Raw genomic sequence first — 21,760 nt, 5'->3', positions numbered from 1 at the left:
GCGTCTCCCTGAAACAGCCCCTAGAACCTGGAAGGGCTAGCCAGGGCCAAGGCCTGAACCAGCTGGGAGGGGAGAGAACCGAGGGGCTGGGGGCTCCCTGCAGCTGCTTACTGCTGTGGAGTGGAGCCGTGGGGGAGAAGGAGCGTGTGTGTGTGTGTGTGTGTGTGTGTGTGTGTGTGAGAGAGAGAGAGAGAGAGAGAGAGATCACTAAGGGAATTGACTGCAGTTGGTGAGGCGGGGCTGAGGATTTTAAGCCTTTCTAGAGAATTTATCAACAGACTTGATAAAACAAAGGAAAAGAAGAGGAACGGGACAAGGAGGAGGAATCAAGAAGACAGAATAAAGGGGCTGATGTCCCTGCACGGGGGTCCCTCCTGCAAGCTGCCTGTCAGCCCCGGACTCCCTCCAGCACCCCCACCCACCATGCAGGCCCGTCCCTGCAGGTGAGGGTGGCACAGAGCCTGGCCTGGCCACCTAAGGGGCTCACGGCACTCTCACAATTGTGATGGGGGGCGGGGGGTCACGGTGAACAGCCCCAGGCACCCAGGAGAGCAAGAGCGGTCCCGCATGGAGCTGCCAGGGCACGTAACCTCTGCGTGGTCAGGATTCACCCCAGCGGAGGCTTCTGAGTGAGGATGAGAAAGGAGGACGGGAAGGGGGGTGAAGGGAAGCGGGGTGTAGTACTCGTCACCAGCTGGCTCCAAGTCGAGGGGAGTTGGTATACAGAGGGGGGCAAGGAAGCCTGGGCAGAGTAAGAGGGGGCTGCATCTTCTGAGTCCCCACCCCAGGCCAGAGGTCAGGGCACCCAGAGTCAGGACACGAGGGGCTGCACCCATATCACCCCAGTGAGCTCTGCAGCCAGGGTGAGAGGCGGGCTCCACACTGTCCTCGCCCCTGAGCCGAAGGGCCGAGGGCGCCAGGCTCACCAGGTTACCCCTCGGCATCTGCAAAGCCACTCCCAATCCCCAGTGTGCAGGGCAGAGGGGGATGCATGTCAATGACAAGCCAAGCCCTAGAGGGGTCTGGAAGCCTGGCGGGTGGGCTGAGGTGGGTGTCATGGGAACCCTGATGACGTGTGGGGCAGTTAGTGCCAGCCTGCCCTCAAACCTCCACCCACACACACCGGCCTGGTACCACGACTGCGGACCGGCCCTTCCCCACTGCCTGCCCTGCCCCTGCCCCTTCTCTAAGGGCATATGGGCGGTGGTTGTGCCGTATCTGAGCTGAAGCTCTCCAACCTCCGCAGAGAGCCATGAGCTGAGTTTGGGAGACCTGCTCTGATTGTGGCTCCAGGCATCGCTGGCTATGTGACAGTCCCTAAACCGGCCGGCCCCGTTTCTGCACCTGCAGGATAGAGCATAGAGGTGAAATTGATGCCCCAGATTCATTCTTTTCCTCCTAACAGGGTCTTTGTAACCTGGTCCCTTTCTCCTTCACCCATGCAGTTCCCACCTCCTGCTCTCCACTGACCGGGTCTCAACGGAGCACATGGGAAATGGGGTGCTGGGCATGCAGCCAGGGGTCCGGGGACACCCACAGGTCCACAGAGACCAGTGGCACTCACCCAGACCCCGGGAGCAGCGGCCTGAGGGGCTTCTGGGCCGAGAGAAGAAAATAACCCCGTCTGTGGGCTGCCTCCTGCTGTGACTGTGTCTCCGCCCCTTTGCCTCCCCCTCCTCCTCCTCCTCCTCCTGCCACTCATCACTCATCCCCACTTCCTGGAGCCAGGACACCCGACATCCCTACTTATTTTTAGTCCGTGGCCTCTGGAGCAGGGCTGCTGGCCCCGGGCCTCCCCCGGCCCTATCCCCTGCCCCTGGGGGGCAGCCTGGGGCCAGAAGGCATCTCAGAACGTGAGGGAGCACACACCCAAGCCATAGGCTGGACAGTGCAACCCCCCCCCACCCCGCTCACTCCCTCCTGCACCCCCCTCCTGCCTGAGGCAGCAGCCACTGGTCTTCTGTGGAGTGTGGCCTCCAGCAGGCCTCCTCCCAGCTTCCTGCCCCCACCAAGGCTCACCCCCTGCTGCACTCCATCCCTCAGTGCTCTGTGACCTTGTACTGGAGGCCTCTCCGTTGCCCACTGGACCCCTACACACACCGCCGCTCCCAGGGTTCAGGGTGGTGTTGACTCTCTCTGCAGCCCTTCAGACCTGGTAGAGAGCTCAGCGCACCGGACAAGCAGGGCAGGAAGGAACCCAGATGTCCTGGCAGGCTCAGCACAGGGCCCTCCAAACTGCTTATTTTGGACTGTCCATCCCAAGACCACAGCCAAGATGGTTATGGGGGGCAGCAGGCATCACCGGGGACAGCCTCTGTCCACCTCCACAGTCCCAGCAGTTTCCTTCGGCCCCAAACTTGCACACTCCACTCACAGCCAGCCTGCCCAGCTCCCCAAAGATGGCTCAGCCAACGGCCCATATATCTCTACTGTTCTTCCCTCCCCGGGAGGAGTTCCAGTAACTATAGCTTTCTCCACCTCACCACGTCTCCAGGGACACTTTAGCACCCTGGAGACTGGTGTCAGGGCAGCTGACCGGCCAGCCCTTACATCTTCACTATTTGCCAGGCACTGTCAGTCCTGGGATATGCAGTGAAGAAGACATAAATATCCCAGCCCTCGTGGAGTTTATAATCCAGGAGGGGACAAAGATAAGGAAGGATAGGTAGGTGAAATAGCTGCTATGCCACTGGAGACAAGTGCTGAGGAGAAAACCTACAGCAGGGAAGTGAGATAAGTGCTTGGTTGGGGAGGCGGCCAAGAAGGTGCAGCGGGTAATGATGCTCATTGAGGGATGCGGACCGACAGATGGGCCCCCTTGCTGTGGAGCACTGTACAGGTGAAGGGAATTGAGGCTCAAATTCCTCTCCTGGAACACAGGCAGCAGCAACATCTGCTCAAACCAGGCGATCAGACTCACAAGCAGCATAACAGGCCATTCAGCTACTGGGGCTGGGTGACTCTTGAACAATCCTTGCCTTACTTTATACACTCTTGAGCAAATAAGACCTCCAAGTGCCCCCAGCATCCCTTTCCCACTCTTCCTGCCCATCTGCAGCCCAGGTCAAAGTGTGAAGGCCCAGGGAATTCCCTGGCAGTCCAGTGGTTAGGACTCGGCACTTTCACTGCCAAGGTCCTGGGTTCGATCTCTGGTTGGGGAACTAAGATCCCACAAGCTGCAAGGTGCGGCCAAAAAAAACAAGTGTGAAGGCCCAGGAAGTCCCCAGCCTCACCCAATCCCCACCGTGATGCCTGGCCTTGACCCCGGCAACCTGCCCCTGACCCCGGCAACCTGCCCCCAGACCTTCCCTCTGCTGGAACATGTGTTCCCATATGCAGCTTTCTCGGAATCTCTGGGGTCCTCCTGGGAGCTGACATTTGATACCTGGGTACCCCCTACTGCAGCAGCAGTGCAGGAATCCTAGAGGTCTCCAGAGAGGACTCCCTTTATCATCCCCAGTAGCTCCCCTCACATCACACTGGGTGGCCCAGTCCCCCATGCCCACAGAGGACAAGGCCAGGAGTCTCCCTAGACCTAGCTGCTAGGTTTGCACACTAGCTGCTATCGTTTGAGAATGCCTTCCTGGCACTCCCTATAGCCTCATCTCAGCTCATAGAGAGTTCTGGCCTCTGCTACTGATGTCTGTCATAGGCACAGTAGTAAGGGTGTAGACACAGATGTGGTGTATTTGACATTTGCCTGAGAACACTTCCCTCCCAGCAACACACTGAAGAAAGCCTGGCAGAAGCTCATGGAAGCATGGGGTGACAGAAGGCCAGTAGAGGAGATTCCATACACAGGATGAGGTCATCTTCCAGGGCAGAGTTCACCCTCCTTCTATCAGGCCACTGAGCAGTGAGTCAGGGGACACCTGGGAGACAGGGGCTTCTGCCAGCTCTCCTTGGAGAGGACCTGGGCTTCCAGAGGAGTAATCATAACGGCTCTGCCATTTGCGGTGCCCTCTCTGCACTCCCACACTCTACTAGGGCATTTTATGTGTCAGCTCTTCCTCTCAACACACCTCTCCAATCTTAAGGTAGTTAACGTTATCCCATTTTAAACATGAGGAAATGGAGGCTGGGAGAGGTTTTGTGCTTTGTCTGAGGCCACATGGCCAGTAGGCGATGGAGCCAGGTTTGACTGCGAATCCAAGTACTGCTTTCATGCTGCCACTGGGATGACCCAACCAGGCCCTCTCCCTGCCTGTCCCCTCTCTGTCCAGCCCCTTCTACTCATCCACACTCCGGGATGGGTCCCTGCCATCACCTCCCGGGATGCCCCGGTGCTTCCCCAGCTCTGCGGGACAGTTCTCCCGCCTGTAGCTCAACCAAGGCCAGGATGGAATCTTCCAACAGAATTTCTCTAGGAAACTATGGGAAAACAAAACAAAACAAAGCAGAAAAATTAAACACCAAATCAGAGATGCATTCCTGGAGCGCAGGGTTCCCAGCCTTAGGTGACTAAGGCCAAGGCTGTCCCAGATTGCTGGGAAATCTCACTCGCTCAACAGATGTTCCTGTGTGCCTGCTCTGTGCCATGCTGTACCTTTAGGCAGAGGAGTCCCTGCCCTTGCCAGGGAGGCCCCCCGGGCACATGCGTCCACAGCAGGGGTTACTTAAGAACCACATCTTCTCCTTGTGTCATTCTAGGCCATGACCCCATGGGAGCATGTTTTCCCCAGCAGCCCCCCCCTCCCCTGCCTCCCCCTCCTGGAGGACCTAAGCTCACTTCCTCCTCCATGACCCCCCAACCCCCAGCTCAAGTCCCCTTCCAGCCTTACTTTACACACAGTGTCGAGCACAGGCTCACTGCTGCCACCACCAGGCACATGCCCACCCCCCTGTTCCACCAGCCCCCAGCCTGCCTTGGGGGAATATCTTTCAAGATGGCCCATCTGAGGGCTTCCCTGGTGGCGCAGTGGTTAAGAATCCGCCTGCCAATGCAGGGGACACGTGTTCGAGCCCTGGTCCAGGAAGATCCCATGTGCTGCGGAGCAACTAAGCCCGTGCGCCACAACTACTGAGCCTGAGCTCTAGAGCCCATGCTCTGCAACAAGAGAAGCCACTGCAATGAGAAGCCCATGCACCACGACGAAGAGTAGCCCCCACTCGCCACAACTAGAGAATGCCCGCACGCAGCAACAAAGACCCAACACAGCCAAAAATAAAATAAATAAAAATAAATGTATTTAAAAAAAAAAAAGATGGCCCTTCTGAGACTTCCCTGGTGGTCCAGTGGTTAAGACTCTGCGTTCCCAATGCAGGGGCCCGGGTTTGATCCCTGGTCTGGGAACTAGATCTCACACGCATGCTGCAAATAAGATCCCGCATGCTGCAACTAAGATCCCGCATGACGCAACTAAAGGATCCCGCATGCCTCAAGGCACAACGAAGACCTGTCACAGCCAAATAAATAAATAATTTTTTTTAATTAAAAAAAAAAAAAAGATGGCCCTTCTAAGGTTCATGCCACCTAGATTTCCCTGGGACACAGATGTCATGGGCAGGACAGGGAGGTGGCTGAGGGGTGTTACATGAGCCTCAGGTGGGAAGGGGATGGAGGCCATAAGTGCCAGCAGAGGAGGAAGCCTGGTGGGCAGGTAGGGGAGCTGCTTCCTCAACAATACACAAGCAGAAAAAGACAGGGGTGAGGTGGGGGCCAGAGACCACTGACTCAGTTCCCCCTCCTCTCTCTGCCCCTGCCCAGGGGTTCCTGGGGAAGCACCCAGGACATCATTTGAACCATGCTCTAGTCCGACTCCACCAGACAATGAGGAATTCGAAGCTCAGAGAGGTGAAGGGATTTGCCTAACATCACACAGCAATTTGGCAGCCTGGCTGGGACCATGACCCAAGCCTCTGGACCCTGGCCAGTGCTTCTGAACCAACTGAGGAAATCCTTCAAATAGCTGCCAGCCCTGTGCCCACCCTAACTCCAGAAGGGGGTGGAGAGGCCACAGCTGGGATTTGCAGCTACAACAGCTGTGTCAAAGTAGTACCTGACAACGGGCACCCAGGGACCTAGTGGGGCCTGCTGCCTGTGAGCACCCGGCCCAGCCCTCTCCTGCACTGGCCCGGGGAGGGCCGGGTTTAAACCTCGCCTGCCCCCAGTGTCCAGGGACTCCAGGCCGCAGGCTCAGGCAGCCTCTCACGCTCCCTCCCTCCCAGCTGCAGCTGGGCTGGGGTGGGAACTGGGATGACACAGGGACACCCGGGCTCCCCACTGCCAGAGGCCAGCCCTTTTCCTTCTTCAAGCAGCCCAGGTCCCCATCCAGGTGGAGGTAGTGGCATTCCATCTGAGCCCTGGCTGCTCTGAGATCAGAGGGGCCCACCCCCCACCCCAGCTCCAGAAGGGGCATGCCCCCTCCCCAGGGAACTCAGAGGTCAGGGCCTTCGCACCCTTGGTTGGGGCCCAGCATCTCCTCTGCCTGCCTGGGAGCCAGGAGCCCCAGAAGGCTGCAGCAGGGCCAGAAATAGCCCCGACTTGCCAGGGAAGGAGGCTCTTTTTTGGTCCCCAGTGTGTTCCGATCCCCTTGCCATCACACTGGTCCACGGAGCCTGCCGGCCCCAGGAAGAGTCAGGACAGTCCCCAAAGGAGAGGCAGAGGTCAGAGGGTCAGCAGGAGGAAGAGGGAAGGCTGAGAGAAGGGGGAGCAAATTCCTGAGGACTGGGAAGTGGGAAGGGCCAGGGGAGGGGAAGGGAGGGAAGAGAGGGGAGAGAGGAAGGAACAGGGGTAGAACCCCAGGGGTAGAGGGTGGGTATTAAGAGGGGGGCGCCTCTCCCTTTGAAATCACTGCTATCACTAGATGGTCACAAGCCAAGCCAAGAGCAAGAGACTTTGGCCAAGGGCCAGGCGAGGGTGTAAGAAGATCAGAGCCAGCGGGCCCTGGGGAGGGTGCAAACTGACATCCAGACTTCTCCCAGCCCTGGCCTTCTGACAACAGCCTTCATCACACTGCTGCCACTGACGGACAGAAGAAAGGATGGATGCGGGAGCTCGAAGAATCCCAGAATCTAATTTTAGCTGAGTTCCCCCACCACCCCCCCATAACAGCCAGCAGAGCCTAGAAGGATGGGAGCTCCGCACCGCCTGCCCGGTGCCAGCAGCAGGGAGACTGCCCCCAAGCCGTGGGGTCTCTGCAAAGGAGACCCTCCAGCTCACACAGGGCAGGGGCTTTGCTGGGCTGGGGGCCCTTGGGCCTGCTCCCCTGTCTTGAGGAGGTGGGCGCTGAGGCCAGTGAGTGCCATAGTTGAGAGTAGGTTGGGTGGGTTTGTGTGCCGGCTCTGGATGACCTCAAAAAAGTCCCTCAACCTCCCTCGGCCTCAGTTTCCTCACCTGTCAAATGGGTACAGCAATCTCTCCGATTGATCTCAGATGATGCATGTCAGGCACTGGCCCTAATGACTCAGAGCGGTCATTATTCCTCTCACCACTGCCTGACTCAGGGGGCCCTGAAATGATCTGTCATTCCAGACCCAGTCTGCGTCTGCACTGAGGTACAAAGGTGAGGAAAACAGACCTGATCTGCCCAGGAGCCTGACTCTAAGAACAACTGATTAACTCCAGGAATCTCCATGTCCGGACCTTCCTGGGAGCTGGGCTGGGGGTGGGGCAGAGATAAATCCTCAAGCTGGGGAACTCGGGGACCACTGGGGTAATCCCTTGTGGGCAAACAGGGACACTGAGGCTCCGAGAGGGACCCAGCCCTGCCCGGGGGCAGCTAGACAGATGACGGCAGAAGCAGGGTATGGCCCCGGCCTCCCCACCACCTCCCCAGTGATTTTCACTGGCATGGAAATCCCACCCCAGTCCTGCCGCCCACAGTGACCAGGCCCTCTGAGCAGAACTCCCGGCCTGCACCAGGAACACAAAGTTGCCTAGTGTCAACCCCAGCTGGGTAGATGCCTCCTTCCCAGCCAGCATCAACCTCATTTGCAAGTGGTAGCTGGACAAGGTCTCACACCCCCTTCCCAGCAGCCCCCCACCAAAACACACAGATGGAGATCATGCGGAGGAAGGGGAGGGGCAAGGGCCTGATGAACCCACAAGCCCCCCTCCACCTTTAGTCTTGCTGGCAGGTCAGCCAGGCCCTCCTGCCATGGGTACCTTCTGAGCTGAGGGGTCAGGAGTGCATCTTGCAACAATGCTCCAAAGAGGAATTCCCAGCGCCCTGATTTCTCAGCAGCTGGTCTGAGGCAGGGGCTGTGTCTAAACTCTGCTTCAAGGGTACCCCCTGTGATCTAAGACCCAGATTCCCACAGAGTGGGTGCAGTTGAGGGGAGGGGTCTTCCTAAGCCCTCCCCACCATGTCTTCTGTAATGGTGCCTCCCTTTGGTCAGGGACACCTTAAGAAAGGGGCCTCCAAAAGGTAGAAGTGCCTGGCCAAGACGGCTCACCTGCTGGCTTTCTGTCCCTGCTCTCACCTCCAGGGCTTTCACCAGGATTACTCCTGGGAGAAGAAGGGCTGCATCCTCACCCCATATCTCTGCTGATCTGAGCCCAGCTCATTGACCCACTAATTCTCAGATGGGCTCAGGGTGAAATCAAAAGTGGGTGCTACTTACACAGAACAGCAGGAACAGGCTGTGAGAGAAGGAGAAGGCCAGGGTGGGAGCCAGGGGTCCTGGGATCCAGCTCCACCTGCACCACATATTACCCTGGGCAAGTCCCCAGGACTCTATATCTCAGTTTCTTCATCTGAGAACTGAATAAAGTAGCAAAATGGGGATGAGCCTAGCACAGGACCTGGCATGCAGCAGACTGTCAGCAGATGTTTCCTGAATGTGAGCCTGTTATTCTTTGAGTCTGGTTACAATCCCTTCAGTATGAAGCTGTGGTATGGTGGGCACAGAGTCAGACAACCTGGGTTCTAGACCCGGCTCTCCCACCACGTGGCTATGGAGTAGGGGGTGGGGCGGTCCAAAGCAAGTTATCTTTTTCTGGGCCTCAGTCTCTTCTTTAATAAAATTCAGGGATTGGACTGAGCTGTCAGGAATGGAAAACCTGTGACACACACACCATCACTTACTCATTCCTTAGCAGTGACAGACATGAGCAGTCTATCACAGCACTGCTGCCAACTGAATCCATCCAGATGCAGCTTCAGAATCCCCTGGCCAGCCCCAGTTTCCTCTTCTGTAAAATGGCCACACCCAGCAAAGTTATGAGGATTAAACAAGACAATATATTCAAAATGGACTGCCAACAGCTCAGCTCTAGCAGGAGTAATTTTCTGCAACCATCTCCAGAGATTGGGTGGGGAGCTCTTCTCCCATGCCAACAGCAGAGAGTGTGGTCCAGTAAAAGGAGCCTGGGCATGGATGACCTCAGGCGAGCTGTTGCATCCTTTTAAGCCTCCATTTCCCTGGAATAAAATGGGCTGATACTTACCTTACAGGATTAAATGAGGTAATCAGAGGAAGCAGCAGAAGAGCCATGGGCTCAGTAAACGGGAAGAAGTGAGCTACCTTGATCCGCCCTCCTCAGGCCCGGGGCCTTAGCGGTGGGTGCACAGGCTGGTGGGAGGCGCTGGGAGCTCCTCAAGGCAGGGCCTGGCTTCCTTGTAAAGTCCTCAGTGAAGCCCTGTGTCCCCAAGTCCACCAGTGATGGTGGATACATGGGAGTCTCTGGTGGTAGCCTCTGGCAGAAGCCACGGCCCCCTTCAAGTGTGACTGCTTGGCTGTGGCGGGGGTGGCCTCCCCCCACCGGATCTGGGCCCTCCCCGCCCGGGCTTCATCCCTCCCTGGGGTCCTGCCACTGGCATCGGCCCTACCCCACCCCTGCCGCCTGCTCCTGACAGCAGCCTGCTGCCTGGCCTCCCCTGCCCACAGAACCAGGCCAGCCGTGTTCGGGGGCCAGAGACTACCTTCTCTGCGGTGACAGGAAGCCTGGTGGACTCAGCTCCTAATCCAGCTCACAGGGTGCCTTTGGGGCCTCAGACCCTTCACCTGGGAAGTGAGGAGACTGAGAGGAACCATCTGCAGGCCTTCCAGCTCTGAATCTTAGTGCTGGAGAGCCTGACACAAAGCAGCTCCATCCCACTCTCCTGCCCCTTGCTGAAGGCAGCAGCTTAAAACATTCCTCAGACCCCCTCCCTCCCCCTCCCCCTCCTCCCCCCCTCCCCCCCCCCCCCCCCTCCCCCCTCCTCCTCCCCCCTCCTCCCCTCCCCCTCCCCCTCCTCCCCCCTCCCCCCTCCTCCCCCCCCTCCTCCCCCTCCCCTCCTCCTCCCCTCCTCCTCCCCCCTCCTCCCCCTCCTCCTCCCCCTCCTCCCCCTCCTCCTCCCCCTCCCCCTCTCCTCCTCCTCCTCTTCTCCTCCTCCTCCTCCTCTTCTTCCCCTCCCTTCCCTCTCCCTCTCCCCTTCCCCCTCCTCCTCCCCCTCCTCCCCCTCCCCCCTCCCCCTCCTCTCCTCTCCTCCCCCTCCTCCCCCCTCCCCTCCTCCCCCTCCCCTCCTCCCCCTCCCCTCCTCCCCTCCTCCCCTCCTCCCCTCCTCCCCCTCCCCTCCTCCCCTCCCCTCCTCCCCCTCCCCTCCTCCCCCTCCCCCTCCTCCCCTCCGCCCCCTCCCCCTCACCTCCCCCTCCCCTCCTCCCCCTCCCCCTTCCCCATGTTCCTCCCATCCCATGTGGGTGGTGTCTGACCACCTCTGCTGGCCCCCAGCTGTTGTGCCTGCTCGCCCATCAGGGCTGGCTTCAGGCTGACTCTTGAACTGCCACAAATTCACCGAACACAACATGATTTGCGTGTGCTTTCTCCTGCCCAGAATACCTTCCTGTCTTCCCTCTTGGTATACTCCTGATCTTCCCCCAAGACCCTGCCCAAAGGCCATCTCCTCTGGGATGCCCTCCCTTCCTTCCCTTCCCAGGCAGCCAGTCTCAGGCTCCCCGGGCGACTCTCACCCCCACTGACTTGTAATGATGGATAAGGGATGCTGAGTGGACAAAGTAGGCAGGCAGGTGGGTGGGTACCAGCCAGCCGCACCCAGAGGAGCAAAGGGCAACTGGCCCTGGGAGGGCGCCCATGCGCAGAGTCTACTACTCAAGTAGGTGAGGAATAGCTACTTCTGGCAGCCCTTGGACAATGAGGACACAGCTTGCTTACTACAAAATATCCTTTATTGATAAAATAGCTCAGACTTAAAAAAAAAAAAAACCTGCATATCACAACAAGGGAGTCACAGGCAACAATAGCAGGGGTCCCATGGGGCACACACAAGACCAGTCAGCAGATGTCATAAGCCAGCCCCTCCCCTGGGCCCAGCCTCCCCAGCCCTGCCCGAGGCAATGCACTGGCCTCACACTGGGACCAGGGAATGAACTGGACAGCCTCCCACCCCAGGAGGGACTCTCTTTGGTCCCCTCCATTCTCTCCACCCCAGAAAACTCCCTCAGCATCCCTCCAAGTCTAGCCAGGCCCATCAGCGTGCCCGCAGTGCCTGTGCTGCTCAGCCCCGCCCCCAAGACAAAATGCTCACCGGCTTAATGGTGAAGCCAGGCACTCGCATGGGGAAGACTGCAAAACATCCCCCACATGCTCCCAATTGCTCCAGGTGCCAGGTCTGGGGTGGAGGAGGGGACCAGGAGGGAGAGGCCCCTGGAGGCCCATCAGTGGGGTGGAGCAACGTGGCTGGGTCTGAGATGGGCAGATAGTACCCACCCGGGGTGGAATCAGTTATGCATCAAAGGAATCTATCTGGGGCTTGGAGCCCTGCCCAGGAACTCCAGTGGAAGGCTCCCCTGGGAGTCCATGGGGCTGCTTCTCACCTGCTCTAGCCCCAGCACCCCACCACATGCTCTCATCTCAGACCATTCCCATGCGGTGGGTATTTTTAGCGATCCTGGGGAAACAATGTGCCTGCTTGATGACAAAAGACTTCTCCCCCATTGGGGGGTCCAAGCCAATGAAAACCCTCTTGGTGTTGCAGGTGAAATGTCGAGAAGTTGTCATGCAGCGTAATAACTCAAACCTTTGCAGGCATAAGAACACATTCTGGAAGAAATCCTTTAACTAAAGTCGTGGTTCTGTCTGCCACTCCCCACTTCCAGTTTGGGGTAGGAATTCACACCCCAGGCACAGAACAAAAGTCTATAGGAAGACAGGCGGTGGTAAACCCAGAAAAGGGGGATTTTTATATCACCGAATAATCACATTTTCTGGTTCTCTAGTGCGTTCCCCCACGGAGCTCAAAACTTTCTGCGAAGCCTTTCATCTCCCTGCAGCAAGTAGGCGGCAAGCTATTGTTGCCCTGGGTTTTGCAGGCAGTGAATGCTAGTGATCAGGGCTCTCCCGTGGAGGCAGAGGCCAGACCCCCAGACCACCCCCACTGAGGCATCCACGCACCCACCAGCCTCCCAGAGGGGCGCTGGGTGAGGAAAATGATCCACAGTTCTGGAGTTACAACTCCAAAAGCAGGGGGAAGGAGAAGAAGGGCCCAAAGATGGTGCCAGCCCATAAACCCCCACCCAGGCTCTAATGGGGACCACGGGCACACAGCACAGATGCCCATCGTCATTTCTGCCTCTTCCTCAGCAGCAGGCCCTCCTGGAAAAAGCAGAAGGCTGGCTCCCTGCTCTTTTCAAGGGGAAGATGAGAAAGAAACAAAACACCACAAGCAAGTGATCAACCAGAAAACACAGGGTCCTCAAGGTTTGCAGGGGTCTGGGGTTCTGGGAGGGAGCCTGGCCTCGGCTACATTCAGGAAGGTCCAAGCCTCATCCATCTGCCTGTGCACAGGCAGGGGGTGGAGAAGATGGCCCCCCACGGCCAAGCCAGCAAGGGGAAGCTTCAAATAGACCCTGCCCCTCCGAGGGGGTTCCCGGGATGAGGCCTGCAGGAGCAGGGAAGGGACCAGAAAGCCCTACGGAGGTGGCCACATAAAACAGGGCAAGAAGCAGGGTGGCTCTGGCACCACCTGGCACCAACCCCGCACGGGCAGCGGGCAGGCGGGCTCACCAGGCCGTCTGGGTCCACTGGCGGCAAAGGATCCTTCGGAAGGCACGACGAAAGTCCTGGTTGAAGATGGTGTAGATGACAGGGTTCAGCGAGCTGTTGCAGTAGCCGATCCAGAAGAAGAACTGGAAGAGGCCGTGGGGCACCTTGCAGTGCTGAGGGCAGATGGCACCCAGGCTGTAGCTGAAGAAGAAGGGGAACCAGCAGAGCACGAAGACGCCGATGACCACGGCCAGCACGAACGTGAACCGCTTCTCCCGGGTCAGCTGCGTCCGCCGCCGCCACCACTGCCCCCCCGCAGTGCCCTTGCCCCTGCCCAGGAGCACCTGGCCACGTAGGGTCGCCAGCAGCCGGGAGCCCTGGGGTTGCTGCAGGGGGGGGCTGCAAGCTGAGGCGGGAGACGCTGACAAGGCCTTCGGCTCACACCCCTCCTCCTCCTCCTCTTCAGCCCCCTCCTCCTCTGGAGATGTCCCACCAACACCTTCCTTCTGACTCTGGCCTGAGCTGGGACGGGCAGGCCAGCTGGGGGGCAAGGCGGGGGTCCCAGGGTCTTCAGGGGTCTCCCCCTCGTCCTTCTCCCCAGTGGGCTGGGAGCATCCATTGGCCTCTCCAGCAGTAGCCAGTTGAGAGGCCAGAGTTGGCAATCTGGCTGAGGCTGAAACTTCCCCAGGGACAGGGCGGGGCTGCTTAGACCCACGCTCCCCAGGGCCCCCCTTGGCCCTGGGACCTCTGCGGTGGCTGCGCTTGGCGATCAGATAGATCCGCAGGTAGACAAGGATCATGATAAGGCAGGGTGCAAAGAAAGATCCAATGCTGGAGGCCAGGATGTACCAGGCCTCCTGGTTGAGCTTGCACTGAGGGCGCCCTCGGGGCTGGGGACCCGGGTCGCCCTTGTAGATGAGGGGCGGCAGCGAGATGACAGCTGCGATGAGCCACACGGTGAGGATGACGCACTTGATGCGGCGCGGGGTGCGCTTGGAGTTGTACTCCAGCGCGCGGCTCACGGCCCAGTAGCGGTCCAGGCTGATGGCGCACAGGTGTACGATGGAGGAGGTGCAGAAGAGCACGTCGAGCGCCAGGTACACCTCGCACCAGGTGCGCCAGAAGTACCAGTAGCCCAGCAGCTCGTTGGCCAGCGAGAAAGGGATGATGAGCGTGGCCACCAGGATGTCGGCGGCAGCCAGCGACACTAGGAACAGGTTCTGCGGGGCTCGCAGCGAGCGGCTTGTCAGCACAGCCAAGATGACCAGCGCGTTGCCGAAGATGGTGAAGAGGATGAGGAAGGTGATGACCGCCGCGATGGCCGCAGTGGCCTGCACGGAGTAGGGCTCCTGGTGGTCCATGGCGGGGCCGGACGTGGCCAGAAGGGGCGCTGCTCGCCCAGCGCGTGCACAGCCGGCGACAGCGCTTTCCCACCCAGGTCGGCTAGACGAGGGGGTCGCCCCCCTGACTGCGCTGAAGGTTATGGAGCCCCATGGCCAGGTCGAAAGGGGCCAAGAGGGCGGGGGACGCCTGGGGCCGGCCACCGCCCTCCTACATCCTCTTGCACCGGCGCCCGGGATCCCTGCCGTCTGCCCCGGAGAAGTTTACCAAGATGTCCCGCTGCCGTCCCCGCCCCGCCCGGAACCGAGGGAAAGTTGGGCGCCGCCGCTGGGAAGCTGCTGGACTCACGCTGGGGCGCGGGGCCCCGGCCGGCCGGGCAGGGGGCGCGCCGCCGGTTCTCGGAGGAGGCAAGGAGGACGAGGCCCGCTCCGCTCCGCCGGCTCTAGCCCGGAGCCGCGTCTGCAGGCATCCCGCCGCGGCAGGGGAGTGGGGAGGAGAGAGAGCGCGGCTGGAGGAGGGAGGAGACCGGAGGCGGGAGCAGGAGGAGGGAAGGGAGGCGGGGCGGGCGGTGAGACCCAGGGTGGGTGGGAGGTGCGCCTCGCTGAGGGGTGGGCGGGCCGCAGGCTCCCGGCGCCCCGGGCCTCCGCCTTGGCATCCCTACCCCGTTTTCCTCCCGGCCTCCGCTCTGCGGCAGGTCAGAGGGGCCCGGCGTCTGGGGTCTTCCGGACCAAGGGAAGGATGCTGGCAGAAGTGGAAGGGTCGGTGCACGCGGGGAGCTGGGACGCGGCGCTGGCGGGTCCGCGGACGCCGAGGCGGGACGTCTCTCCTGCGGACTGCGGGGCTAGGACCGAGCCCCGGGTCTAGGACGGTGGGCGCGAGCAGACCTCCCCTCCCACCACCCAAGAGCCCCAAGGAGAGGGTGGGTGGGTGTGTCGGGGCGCCGGAGCAGAATAAACCACACCCCCTGACCGGAGCCCGAGAGGAAAGAAGCCCAGCGGAGGGCGTGAGGTGAGCCGAGACTGCTGGGAACCCCTTCCCCCAAATGCTTCTCCGCACCGACTGGACTCCGTCGGGCCTGCGGAGCCCGAGGAGGCGCGCGTGGCCAGGTGGCGAGCGCCCCCTGCCGCCACCCGCCTGCCGAGCTCGTCTGCGACCAGCCAGAGTCCCGCCTCCTGCCGCGTCCCGGGGCCACTGAGAAGGCTCCCAAGCCCGGGGCTGGGGGCAAGCGCGTGCTCAGAGCCTGGGATTGACGACTTCAGCTTTCCTGTTTCTCCTGCAGCTGCCTCAGTTTCCTCCATTAAGGGCAAAGAGGTAAGAAAAAAAACTGGCTTGGACCCAAGTCTCAGCAACAACTGAGACTCAGGCGGGGGGGGGGGGGGGGGGGGGGGGGACTTGCAAACTCCGACCTCGTGACCAGTAGGAAGAGGATGTCCCCTGGTGCAGAGCAAGGAGACCTAGTCAAGGGCGGGGTCTTTTTGACTCAATTCAGAGAAAATATTGGTCTCAGGGGCAGCTTCGAAGGGAAGAGCTTCCCTTTGCATTTGTAGGGACCCCCCTCCCTGCTCCAGTCCTGCTGACTCCGCCCCCACCCCGCAAGCTGCGCACCCCCCTTGGAGTAGCCCTGGAAAAAGCAGTTGGGGCGAGAAGAAATTCCCGGCTAAGCACACACCGCACCCTAACCTCATTCTGGCCTCAAAGAGCTGCACAGGACCGGCGGTCGTCACACACCTTCCCCCTACCCATGCTCCCTGTGGCCACTGCCACCAGCGCCAGCCTGGGCAGCCTCAAGGACGCTTTTTTCACCTTTTCCAGAGCCCCTAATGCTGTAACCCCAGCCTAGACCCAGGCCTTACATCGCTAGCCCACAGCTGTGCATGGCATCCTCTGTATAAAGCATCAATCCACTTCTGAAAGTAAGTCTCCTCCAAAGGACATGACCTTGATCCAGCATGCCTGCTCCATCTCCATGGGAGCAGAGAGTATGACCTCAAGGTGCCCACAATGTGTCACCCCTACCCAGGCTCAGACAGGTGGTACCCACCACCCCCCAGCCACATGGCAGAACTGAGGGACATTCTCCTTGATCCTGGGCTCTCCCTGCCTCTTGCCAGCCTACCCAGCTCCCCTGTTAGATGAGAGTGCCTACAGCCTGGTGGGGTAGGTACTACCTAGGCTAGGTTTGGAGAGGCGGCCAGCCTCCCTTGCCCCCTCCAGAGAGGTTTCATGAATGCATCCTTCGACTTGCTGGGCTTCCACCCCACGGTCGCCAGGGATGGAGAGGTCTCAGAAACCCCTTCCCTGAGGAAGGACAGAGGGGTGGCCTTTGGAGCTGGGGAAGCAGCCACTTAAGCAAGTTCCTGCCTGTCCCCATGGTTCCCTGTCCCACGGCAGGGAATCTGAGCACCCTGGTGGCCCAAATGGGCTTTGAGAAGGACCATTTTTCACCCTCTCCCACCATTCTCAGGCTGGGGGGCCAGTGGGTATCTCCCCAGACACTGCAATCAGCAGCAGACTTTTGTCTGTTGGCTTGTTTTCCTTGAAAGGCCAGGCCTCCAGGACTCTGCAGGAACTGAGGCCAGGGCTGCTCATACCCACCCCACCCCATCCTTTCCCCCCTACAAGTCAATGCTGATTCTCACCTGGGCCTTCCCTGAAGGGGCAGCACCAGGCCCTGCTGGGTACCAGCCTAGGTTGAGGACAGCCAGAGAGAGTCCTTGAGGCTCAGCCACCACCCAGGCTCTGTGTCGCCCACTGCTGCCTCCCAGCCCCACCCACCCCCAAGACCAGCGGCTGGCTCTCGGGGCAGTGGGGACTGTTACATAACTCGATTCCCGTTCCTCTCTGTGGTCTTCATCTCCCCCTCCACACACAGTCCCCAGCTGCCTGCTCCACCGAGCCCTGCATGAATCAGAGCCTCGGGCCCCAGCAGGGCTTCCTTCAGCCCTTCCCAAACTAGATCTGACCTTCCCTCATCATCCTGCTCCACCAGGGCTGGCAGAGTTCAGTCCCAGATCTACAACCAGCCAGCAGCAGGAGCAGCCTAGATTACTCTCAGCCACGTTTGGGGGGAGGGGGAGGCAGTGACAGGCACTGGCCCACCTTCCGGGCCACACCAGGCTACCTGCTGGTCCCTGGACGTGCCCTGAGCTCCCATATCTCTAATCCTTTCCAGGGGCTGTTTGCTCTGCCAGAAACGCCCTCCTTACCCTTCCTTCTGTGCTTGGTGGACCCCTACTCTGTCTTCAAGGTCTGCTCACCTGTCACCACCTCTCAGGCAGAGGGAGTTACCCTGCCCTCCCTCAGTGCCAATTTCACGCTCGGAGCAAGATGGAGTCCGATGGTTTGTTGCACCACCCCCTCCATCAGAGCAGACATCCCTTCTCTGTCCCCAGTACCTGGCCAAGATTGTTGAAAGGTGAAGAGTAATGGTAACAGGCATCAGCAGATGACATACACATGAGTTTTTCTTAGACAGGTGGTACCCAAATGAAGGTATCCCCAAGGGATGTCCTTGGAAAGAGGGGCCATGGGGGAAAGGTGACCTAGTAGCATCTTTTCCAAAGAAAGGGGAGACAGTTGTCCCATCCCTGGCTGTGAGAGCACAGCAAGAGATGTGCCACCTTAGTTGAAAGCCCTGAGGGCTTCCCTGGTGGCGCAGTGGTTGAGAATCTGCCTGCCAATGCAGGGGACACGGGTTCAAGCCCTGGTTGGGGAAGATCCCACATGCCGTGGAGCAACTGGGCCCATGAGCCACAACTACTGAGCCTGCGCGTCTGGAGCCTGTGCTCCGCAACAAGAGAGGCCGCGATAATGAGAGGCCCGCGCACCGCGATGAAGAGTGGCCCCCACTTGCCGCAACTAGAGAAAGCCCTCACACAGAAACGAAGACCCAACGCAGCCATAAATAAATAAATAAATAAATAAATAAATAAATAAACAAACAAACAAACAAACAAATAAATAAAGATTTCTGAAAGCCCTGGAACCACTTCTCCAGGTCTGAAAAGTGAGACTGGCCCCACTGCCTCCTGGGCCAGGGTTCCAGCAGCTCAAGGTGCTGCCCGCCCTCCCTGCCCTGAGGGCCCATGGGGATGATCCCCAACCAGGCTTCACCCCCCAGCTTTCACCAGAAGCTCCAGCCTTTCAAATCCCTGGGACTCTTACCCCAGACCACCCTGTATGACCCAGCCTCCCCACCTCCCCAGACCCGTGAGTCGTGCCCTCTGTGATGTAAGTCAATCATTCTCTCTCCCTCCATCACAGCTCTCCTGACAAAACCCCAACCCTGGTCAAACCTAAATCATCCACCCTGCCTTTGACCAAGCAGCTGCTTTTTCCAGAGCAAAACACGCACTGCATCGACTGGCCTCGCTTTACATTCATGACCGCAAATCTCCAGACTTTCCTAGTGAGCTCACTTACCCGTGCTTCACAATCGGCACCCCCCTCCTGCCCGCCCCCTACCCGTAAGCTGTAACTTTGCTTTGTACTTAAGAGAAAACGGAAGCCATCCGGCAGGCACCCATCCCCCAAGCGCACCTGCATCCGAGCTGCATCTCCGCTCTTAGGGCAAGTCCTTGTCATATGCCCTGGACCCCAACCCCTCTCATGTCCCCCAGGACTCTGCTCCTTCAGTTACCCCCTCACCAGCTATCACTCCCCCACTCTAAGGGCCAGCCCCCTCCTTAAGAAGCCCTCTATGCCCCCCTGCAGCCGCCACCTTCTCGTTTGCCTGGTCATTGTCTCTAATCCCTCACATTCTCCCCTTCACCCTTGTAGGGCATCTGCACCCCACCCTCCACTGAATCTGCTCCTGGTGGGTCATTTGTGACTCCACGCCACCAAGTGCCAGGCTCCTGAGTCTTGCTCTGTTTCTCAGCAGCGTTTTATACGATGGACCCTTTCTGGGGGTCACTCTGCTCCCTCCTCACGGGCCACTCCTCAGTTTCCTTTCCTTCTCCCAAATCCTAAATCAGTGATTCTCACAGAGTGATTTTTGCCCCTTCCCAGGGACATTTGGCAACGTCTGCAGACATTTTTGACTTTAACCACAGGAGGAAGGGGGTAGCTACTGGCATCTAGCGGGTAGAGGCCAAAGATGCTACCAAACATCTTACAAGGTCCAGGACACCGCCCCACACACACAGTGAAGACTCATCAGTCACGAAATGCTGTTAAGGCTAAGAAACCGTGCACAGAGTGATGCAGCGCCGGTTCAGTCCTGGGATCCTTTTCTTTTGCACCTGAACTCTTCTTGGGTAATTTCATCCAGCCCCTGGCGCCCACCTGGATGCTGATGACTCTCCAAAGTATCCCCTGCCCTGAACTTCAGGCTCACTCAGCCCACACACTCCCTGACCCACCCATTTGACATCTAGTAGCCTCAGACTTCACACGCCCACTTCCCCTGAACCAGGTCTCCCCCCTCAGTTCTCACTGCTGAGATGCCCTCACTCCCTACATCCAACCGCAAGTGCGCTTGCCTCAACCTCCAAAACATACTCCCAAAGCACCCACTTCTACCCCTTTCCATGACCCCCATCACTTTCACTTGCACAACTGCAGTGGCTATCAGCTGTTCTTCCCCATTCCAATTCGTTTTCCAGGTAGTATCCGGCATGACTTTTTAAATTTTAAATCAGATCTTGTCACACCCTTCCTTAAAACCTTCCAGCAGCTGCTCCCTGTTGCTCGTGAAAGAAAACCTTCCCTTTCTGGCTGACCAGGCCCTTCCTGTCTCCCCCCCCCATCCACGCACACACATCCCATTCGCACTGGCCTGACACACCTTGCTTCTTCCTGCCTCAGGGCCTCTGCACTGGCTGCTCTTTCCCTGGATGTTCCCAGGGTAGCAGCCTCCCGCCGTTCAGGTCTCAGGTGAAATGCCAACAACCTATAGAAATGCTCGCCCTCCCCCATCACTTATCAATCCCAGATGCTTTATTTGCCTGTTTACTGTCCATCCCTCTCCCTGTCACCGAATAAACTGAGAATAGAAAACATGCCTTGTTTCCCAAGTTATTCCCAGTGCCTATAACAGAGCCTGCCTGGCACCTAAATTCAATAGATGTGTGTTGCATGAATGAATAAATTGATGAGCGAGCCCACATAGCTGTGTGGTTGGGGATTGGAGAATAGGCTGTAGACCCTGGGAGGTGGCAGCTATCCACCGGGCTCTGGTTGACACCCCAGGGCCCCATACATATCGCACCCTCCATGCTGGGGCTCCAGGGGCTGGACCAGGGCTGGACCATCACAGGCAGGATGGGGCTCATGGAACAGGCCTGGGCCCAGAGCTGGCCTGGGGCATGGGCTCTGTAGTGATAGGGAAGGAGAGGACAAGGACGGCTTTGTCCCTGATCACCCCCAAAGAGAGAGTAAGCAGTCTTCCCCGTGAGCCATCAGGATCAGCCAGCCCCACCTCCCTCCCTGGAGAACCCAGAGTCCGAGATCAAAAGCCACATCTTAATGGAGGCAGCCTCTGAGCTGGGAGGGCCTCACAGCACACAAAGCACATCACTTCCTCTGACCCAGCGTGGCCACCAAGAAGCCCCAGCTGCGTATCAGAGGCCTGGCTTGGCTATTCAGAGACCCACAGGTCGTGATACAGCCCCACTTATTTCTGAGAAATGGGTATGTGTACTGTCTCTATCCTAGGGTTGGCCCAAAGTCTTTGCTTGGGAATCTCCCAGGGGAGCGGTCACCCTGCCGTGGCCAGAGCCTCTGCTCCCAAACTCTAAACTCTGATACCCCGCGTCCCACGTTTGGGAGCAAGACTAGGGAGAGCACCCCCAACCACGATCCTTCCCTGACACTGACACCTGAGATCAGGCCCATGTTCAGTCTCAGAAAATCCTTGACTCAAGACTGAAACCCAAGATAGACTGAGGACAGGGGCTCCAGGTCCCCTGACACAGTGAAGAGGTTGGCAGAGGGCACGCCTCAGCCCTGCACGGCTGCACAGCCGTGTTCCCCTGGGCACAACCATTTGCTTCCCTGAGTCTCTTCCCTCCTCTGGAATATGGGTCTCACCACCTGAAGGTCCCAGGGCAATCGGGAGGGTTCAAGGCACTCGGGTATGAGGTAGTCAGCACCAGACTCCTGGAGCAAGTTCCCAACTTTATTTCTACCTTTTCCCAAGACACCTGAGGGACCTGGTCCCACTGGGACGGGCACGGGCTCCTGCTTCCCTTCTACCCCAAGCGGGCCCCAAGGACAGCACCACTGGGGGGCTCCCAGCTTGCTCACTGGCATCTCTGGAGACTTCCTTTGCCCCGAGAACAGCCCTCACCGGGGAGGCCAGGAGCCAATGAGGAGCGGGCTTGGCTGAAGGCAGACCAGCAGGGGAACCCGACAGCCCCTTCCCACCTTCCAGGGCCTCCTCGGGCCAAGTCCCCGGGAGGGGCGGGGCGGATGTCGGATAGAGACCAGGTTCCCAGAGACAGCAATGCAGAGTGACAGCAGCTTTGGGTCCTGACTTCAGGGTCCTTGTGT

General features: G+C 59.0%; 1 protein-coding gene and 1 long non-coding RNA gene across 2 annotated transcripts; one reads left to right on the top strand and one right to left on the bottom strand.

The window, feature by feature from the left end:
• Positions 1 to 11,095: 11,095 nt before the first annotated feature.
• ADRA2B (adrenoceptor alpha 2B) lies at positions 11,096 to 14,748 on the bottom strand. Its single transcript, XM_036874036.1, has one exon. It carries the CDS (start codon positions 14,284 to 14,286, stop codon positions 12,943 to 12,945), a length of 1,344 nt encoding a protein of 447 aa, XP_036729931.1. The 5' UTR covers positions 14,287 to 14,748; the 3' UTR covers positions 11,096 to 12,942.
• Positions 14,749 to 14,893: 145 nt separating this feature from the next.
• LOC118906244 lies at positions 14,894 to 16,164 on the top strand. Its single transcript, XR_005022455.1, has 3 exons — positions 14,894 to 15,274; positions 15,546 to 15,577; positions 15,814 to 16,164. It is a non-coding gene; the product is annotated as an uncharacterized LOC118906244 (long non-coding RNA).
• Positions 16,165 to 21,760: the final 5,596 nt, after the last annotated feature.

Source organism: Balaenoptera musculus, chromosome 13 (assembly GCF_009873245.2).
Source record: "Balaenoptera musculus isolate JJ_BM4_2016_0621 chromosome 13, mBalMus1.pri.v3, whole genome shotgun sequence".
Lineage (NCBI taxonomy): Eukaryota > Metazoa > Chordata > Mammalia > Artiodactyla > Balaenopteridae > Balaenoptera > Balaenoptera musculus.
Note: the sequence above shows the minus strand (reverse complement) of the source record. Positions and strands in the feature narration are given on the sequence as shown.